This window comes from Topomyia yanbarensis, chromosome 2 (assembly GCF_030247195.1).
Source record: "Topomyia yanbarensis strain Yona2022 chromosome 2, ASM3024719v1, whole genome shotgun sequence".
Taxonomy (NCBI): domain Eukaryota; kingdom Metazoa; phylum Arthropoda; class Insecta; order Diptera; family Culicidae; genus Topomyia; species Topomyia yanbarensis.
The window spans coordinates 416,090,057-416,097,149 of record NC_080671.1 but is presented as its reverse complement, the minus strand read 5'-3'; the positions used below and the strand labels follow the sequence as shown (position 1 = coordinate 416,097,149).

Sequence of the window (7,093 nt, the reverse complement as noted above, 5' to 3'; positions counted from 1 at the left end):
ATGCACAACTTATTGGTGAGGTAGATTTTTTTTATATATTCTAACAGAAGTTTCGTGCTTTTTTATAGTGAATGGTTCGGAGACGCGAAGATAGCAAACAAGTACTTTATAAGTAATATTAATAGTTTCATATTCAACGAATTAGTATCTCAACGACGGCGCCGGTGGAGTGGCATGTCTAGGGTTTTGATGGTAGAGCCGCCTATCTGATGTTGGTGATAGGCACTCAGTTCAGAAAGAGACCGAAGAAAAAAAAGTAAATAATAACAATAATTAGCCTTTTCACCTTTCGAAAGTACACATGTTCAATACCTTCATTGATACGTCAACAAATAAACATAGCGAAACATCAAAATTACTCGATGCTATTTATATGAGCAACTCAATTCATTTCAATAATTCATTACCACAACTATTATCAGTTCATTCATAATCAGCCGCAAACAGGAGTGCAACCATCCAACGAAGCTCTTCAAAGACGAAAAGCAAATGCTATATCACTTAGAGTGCAATATTATACAAAATGTAAACCCACATATAAATGAATAAAAATTTAAGTTAAAAAAATTCATTTTAATGCCAGTCATGTAAAACAGTCGAAATAGGAAACATATCGAACGTACGCTGCCGTGAGGCACAAACCCTCGATTAGCAACGGGATACGTTCCATTTGAGCCAGTATAATCTGATTCCTGATTCTGACGGTCTTAAATATGTTTGATAAGGCAGAGTGTCGACCAAAAATAAAAGAGTTGGTTCTGTGCCAGAATACGACGTCAAATTGAAAAATGCCTATTCTGGCCGCAAAAGTATTGTGAAACCTCAAGAAGTCCAGGAGTCATTTTTAGAGGTTTTCATGTAGATTTGTGCATTTACAATTCCTGATGTGACGAAGGAATGAAAATTTGCCCCAAGCGCGGATCGCTTGCCAAACAAGGATTGTGTACCGAATTTCGAAATCTTTCTCTTCCACTTTCTGCACAGCTTCCTTGTGCAAATTTTACCACCTTGTTGGTTGCCGTTCTTGCTTGGTGCCTTTCGAAACGAATACGATTAGTGGTATAAGTTTATCACGAACTCCCACCAATTTAAACAAAAAGCTTAGCCCAAGCTGGGTCCAAACAATCTGAAGTTAAATCCGTGTCCAATGCTGATGAGAGGAAATTGAAACGTAAACTTACCAATGTTAGGTACAGTGCTCTTCATAAACTAAATGTATTACTGGTGAACTATCGAAATGAGTGAGTCGCAGAAGCAAGAAGTGGAGCTCCAGCCAAATACGGTCTGCCGATGGTTCATGAAGCACAACAACTTAAATCGGACGACCAGCCACTAAGATTCGTTTTTTGTTATTTTTATTGTCTAATATGGAAAAGACCCTCGACTCCATTGAGCTAACGCATTGAGCTATGTTCCCCTAACGTATTTTAAAAGTAAACATTTTAAGTAAAATTATTCGATTTCCATAGCCATTCATCGATTAATCGAATCGTAATCGGACATCTCTAATCGAAATGTTGAATTGACGTTAGAATTGGTCAAATACCATTTTGGTCATGCAGTGCCTCGTTTCTTACCGCTACCATGCCCTTGATTGTCTGATGCTTTCTAAACGTCACATGAGATTAAGTGTAATGTACGAATCCGAGCAACTGATCAATTGTTACTCACATGCTACTAGTTATAAACAATTGAGTGCTACTATTTTTTAGAATATAGCCTTCAAAATGATTCTATATTCATTCTAAGTTGGGGGCCCCTAAAAGCCCGGGGCCCTGGCCCTGGCCTAGTGTGCCCATGCGTAAAGACGGTACTGCTTGTGGTATCCTAACTCATCTATAAGCTTAGGATGGGTGTTATAAATTTTAGGATCTGTTGGGAAACAGTTGAGATATAGCAATCCAATTTGGCTTTCCGACTAATGTTGTGGCTTGGTGTTTGGAGTATTAAAAAACAATAGGGATGTCTATCAACTGACCTTACCCAAGTCGTTCAGTCTGATGGAAACAAATTTGTCATTCTCATTATTTTACTAATTCTTCGTTTGGAAAATGGATATGATTTGCAATGTCTATTGACACTCCAATAAATTGCTCTATTCTGCCTTTCAATGGTTCTTTAACTAGCTAGTCATGCATAAGCATTTCCACATGCACACAATGTTCAACTTTGCCATATTTTGCTTTATGTAGATCACTCTGTTTAATCAAATTGAAGCCCGCCAAGCGTCATTCAACTAGCCAATTTCACATCACCAATATCGTGCACTTCTCACTCGATTAGCCTATACTCTAGCCTTCGTATGGTGCATGCCAATTTCGGATCCATATTTTGGCATCTGTACCGTAGTCGTTTTCGGCACAACCATCGCCGCACCATTTTTGGCACCGTTGACCTCCTGCTGATTGTAATGTGCCTCCGAGATGCAGCGTGGGTTATTGGTACCTACGCCGTTATGCCTGCACAATATCTCCTGTGCAATTTATCACCATCGACGTGAGCACCGCAGCGCCGAGGGACGATAGCACTTGCACTCGAGTATTGGCAGATATATCCCCCAAGGCAGTTGGTCCTCGAATATTCACCGTTTGTGTGGCGATCCGGGGATGAGATCTTGACGAAAAATTATTTACGGCCCCCGCCACAAAAGCGGCGTTGGCTCTCAAGATGCAGGCGGCTCTGCTGAAGAACACTACACGCCGCAAACACGCTGTCTGTACCTTCACTATAGTTTGTTGGGATCCCCCCAAAACGCCGTCGGAATAGTGGGCCAGCGAGAGAGAAAGATGCGCGCAAGATAGTACAACCTTCAAAACTGGGGTGCACGGGAGGTCGCTGGGGATTGAAGCACACTGCAAGACGAATAGTTTTTTTTTTCGTATTATGCATGATGGAGAAAGAAGAAAAACGTACTAGTTGTTCGGGAGAGCAGCTAGTCTTGGGGGTTCAGCAAAAAAAGACTATCATTTTGTGGTCGCTTGGTATAAAATAGCAATTTGGCCGGTGGAAGGCACACTCGGTCACAACACTCGTCTCAGTAAACATCTAAATTATCGTACCCTGTTTTTAAGTATAATGAACAACTTTGCCGTGGTAAGTTAGTAGAACAGTGTGAAGATTTGGAGAAAAATTTTAAGAATATTTTTGGCTATGTGAAGCTCTGAAGCTAACTAGATTGAAAAGTGTTAATAAAAAAAACGCCGACTTAGATTCAGTGCCTTCCCTAACTGGCGGTGATCAGCTGCTTGGCGGATGTGAATTTACGCTGAAAGCGTATAAGTGAAAGTGATACTTCAGGACTAAACTAATTCAAGTTACTTCAGAGTTGCTATTGAAAATCAGCGAACTTTGAGTGTGGCAGAAGTACGTACTTATGACGGTGTGGTTTTTCCCTTTTTCAGTTTTTGGCCTTTGCCTTGGCCACTGTTGCTGTCGCTGAACCACCTTCCGGATACAATTATAACCGTCCATCGTCCGGTGGTGGCCGCGGCGGACACTCCGGAGGTGGTGGTTACTCCGGCGGTGGTGGTTATTCCGGAGGCGGTGGCTACTCCGGAGGTGGCGGTTATTCCAGCGGAGGTGGCGGTTATTCCGGCGGCGGTGGTGGTTACTCCAGCGGAGGATCATCCGGATATGCTAGCAGTTTCAGCAGTGCCGGAAGCTTCTCTAGTGGTGGTGGTCTGCAAAATGTTCCAGTCGGTGGTCAAACCTCTGAGGGTCTGAATGTTGACCAACAGTTGTTGAATGAAATCCGCCAAATTCTCCTGCGTGAAGAAAGCCAGAGTTCGTCCTCGCATGGTGGTGGATTTGGAGGCGGTATTCCAAGTGGATCGTATGGTGCTCCTAGTGGATCTTATGGTGCTCCAGCTCCAGTCTACGGTGCTCCAAGTGGTGGATCATCTCGTGTCGTTGGAATTGACTTGGAAGGAGTTAAACAAGCCATCCAGGTTGCCCAATACCTGCAGACTGCGTCCTCCTCTGGATCGTATTCATCTGGACCGTCGGGATCTTACGGTGCTCCGTCCGCCCCATCTGGATCGTACGGTGCTCCATCTCGTCCATCAGGCTCTTATGGTGCTCCTTTTTAAAGGTTCATCCATAAGCTAGCACAACAACGTACCAAATCTATGGTCCTGAGTTAGAAATATCTCAGAGCGTCAGCAAAACACCAAAAAGGCGACCTACGATCATGCACAAAATGGAACCGGCCAACGAACAACGGATTATGCGATAAAGTCCAACGAACGTAGCGAAAAAGATTGTCAGAAACAAGACTTAGAACATACCACCACCATTACAAAGAACAAAAACACGCACATCAAACTATCACTATACTTTCTAACGGGTCTGAGCGAGCCAGCGATTTCCGCGGGTGTCCTTCTCTCCCCTCCAAAGCACTCTATCCCGCTGCCGAGGGCCGCCTTCTATGGCATAACGAGAGGAGGACAGCCGTCGGCTACGCTGGAAAGTAACAGCCGATGCTGTAGCCTTTGACTTATACTCCATCTAGTAACGTAACGAACTCCAATCAAGATCTGCATTATCAACAACAACAACATCAACTCAAATGCAACACCCATTGGCTACAGCATCGTTTGTTCCAACGAGAGAGACGTCACGAGAACAACTTTTGTTATTACTTGTTTTTTAATCGTGTACATACTTGAAATGTTTTTATCTCTCTTTTATCTAGTTTATTTGTTATAGTTGTTTTTGTACCGAGAAAGTGAAAACGTAACCGAGAAAACGAAAAAATCAAAAAAATAAAAAAAATCGAAAAATTTGTCACCGTTAAATCGTTGTTCTATTTTTATTGTGTTTTGATATATTGTCCTTTCATTGGGTTTGTCTGGCCGTATCTTGATTCCGCATTGTTAATTTTGTCCCAGTGCCTATTCCTCGATTATTGTACACCTTATCAGTTTTTGTTCACAAAGATTCCAAAAAATCGTTGTATTATAGAATAATAATAATATTTCGTTACACGGATTAGGGGGAGTAAGGGTTTCAAAGCAAAAAAAAATTTTTTTTTGCGAATTTGTTTTAGAAATTTGGGTGAAACGAATTGATCAAAACTTTTGTACATGGTAATGTATCATTTCAATAACATTCTGTAATTTTTCCATGCCAAAATATCGACAAACTATCCGGTGACGAAACTTTCTGTAGAACGTTTCTGGAAAAACACAATTTGCGGTGTTAACTGTCATTCAAAAACTACTTACCAAATTTATGTCAAACTTTGCGTATATATTCTATATAAAAAATACCTAACCCCTACGTTGAGTTTTCGAGGCAATTTTTCAATTACAGTTTAGCAATGAGGTATCTTTGGGAAAATTTCAGTATATGAAAAGCTTCTGCTCTTGGCAATGATATATCAATGATTAATCTACCTGTAGTATGATCTGAAATTTACTTTTTTTTAAATCATATTCAGGATCGGTATCTTCGGTAAAGTTGTAGAAAATATGATTCCAAGAAATTATGCTGAAAACTGCTGCTGCTTTTTCTTCTAATTTTTGAAATATGGAACTTATTATGAGTAAAAGTACAAATAAATATTCTAAAAAATGATTCAAAACATGAATACATACAAATAACACTAGGTAATAGCAATTATGTTTTATGATCCCGTGATCTTATTTTGACTTGCTATTAAAATGCGTTGTTTCGTAAAAGCATGTCGAATAAACAGCCAGATTTCACTTAGGACACCCAACCTCACTATTTACTGCGGACTTCCGCGCATTCCTTCTACAGGCTATTTGTGTAAGGTGATTGCGGGAGAGATTCCGCACATTTCTAAAAATCAATCCTGCATCAAAGTAAACCAATCAATGTTTGATAAAATCATTTTTATCAATTGCGACAAGTATCTAAAATATACTGAAATGGTTTTTATCATAAAAAAACTCATAAAAACTCCACGATCATTTTTAAGAAAAAAGGCAAATCAGGGAGAGATGCCGCGTCGTGATCACGAACTGAAAAATGGCGAACAAAACTATTTTTTAGCTCTCGTTGATGTTTTCGTGATTTGCTTATGTCTATAAATCGGCTAGCACCTTCACTTTTATTAAGGAGCTACTCCCATTTCTAGAAACATTTTTTAACACTTATGTAACGGTTAAGTTGAGGTAACTTTATTAAGGGTACTACTGATCTATATGTTTGTGGTCGTCAAACGTTGGGACAATTCAGTTCTCACAAGATTCCTATTTCATGCCACCTGCCACCACGCGAGTCTAAGCCTATTGATGGCATTTGGTCAGGCGACGACTGGGTGCTATCAACCTTCTGCCGATAGTAGTCGATAGTGGTCGTTATTACCGCTCGTATACGTATATTTTACAAATATTCCGATATGGAAAATAGGAAATACTTGCCTTGATTTATAACATCTCGAACTATCATAACTTTTTGTCTGTATAACGTGTTATCACTCGTTTTCAACCCAATAGATATATCGTAGAGGAGGAAAGGCGAAATTTTTCTAAATACTGTCGCAATAAATAGTGATCTGGCCCATTGCGCAGATAAGATTAGCTTTTCTAGGTAATACTTCCACGGTCGGCTGTGTGGAGTTCAAATTGCTAAACTAAACAAGATCTTTTCCTTTTCGAGTGATCGTGTACTCAAAAACTAACTAAACTACTACCTAATCCACTATGCTTTACAGGCTCGCATCGCATCGCATCGCTGGCTTGGAGCGAATCCTAGACCTTATACCCTTCCAAACCATCAACTCCGTTACACCTATGGAAGAGTCTGATGAATCGTCGTCCTTCCAGCATCAGCACTTCCCGTCTACCTTATCCTTCTCCGTAAACGATGGAGATGGGATCGGCTTTCAAAGATGGCTATCATGCTGTTGAGGTTTCTATATGGGTCGGATTGGTATGAATTCTTACTTGCCACTTCCTATGCAACTCTTATTAGATAAGTCAGTGTGCAATCCGCCAAAATCATCGTCACAACGCAACGCAACGGAACAGTACTATTGATCTATATGTTTGTACGAGCGTTACTTTACAGTCGTTTTTACAGGCTTCTCCGTACAATGAATTTATATTCTTGAAAGCTTCATTTA

At 40.4% G+C, this 7,093-nt stretch overlaps 1 protein-coding gene across 1 annotated transcript; it reads left to right on the top strand.

Annotated features, from left to right (window-relative positions):
• Window positions 1-2,942: 2,942 nt before the first annotated feature.
• On the top strand, window positions 2,943-4,796 carry LOC131685137 (loricrin). The gene is made up of 2 exons (XM_058968609.1): window positions 2,943-3,093; window positions 3,402-4,796. Exons 1-2 carry the CDS (start codon window positions 3,076-3,078, stop codon window positions 4,086-4,088), a joined length of 705 nt encoding a protein of 234 aa, XP_058824592.1. The 5' UTR covers window positions 2,943-3,075; the 3' UTR covers window positions 4,089-4,796.
• Window positions 4,797-7,093: the final 2,297 nt, after the last annotated feature.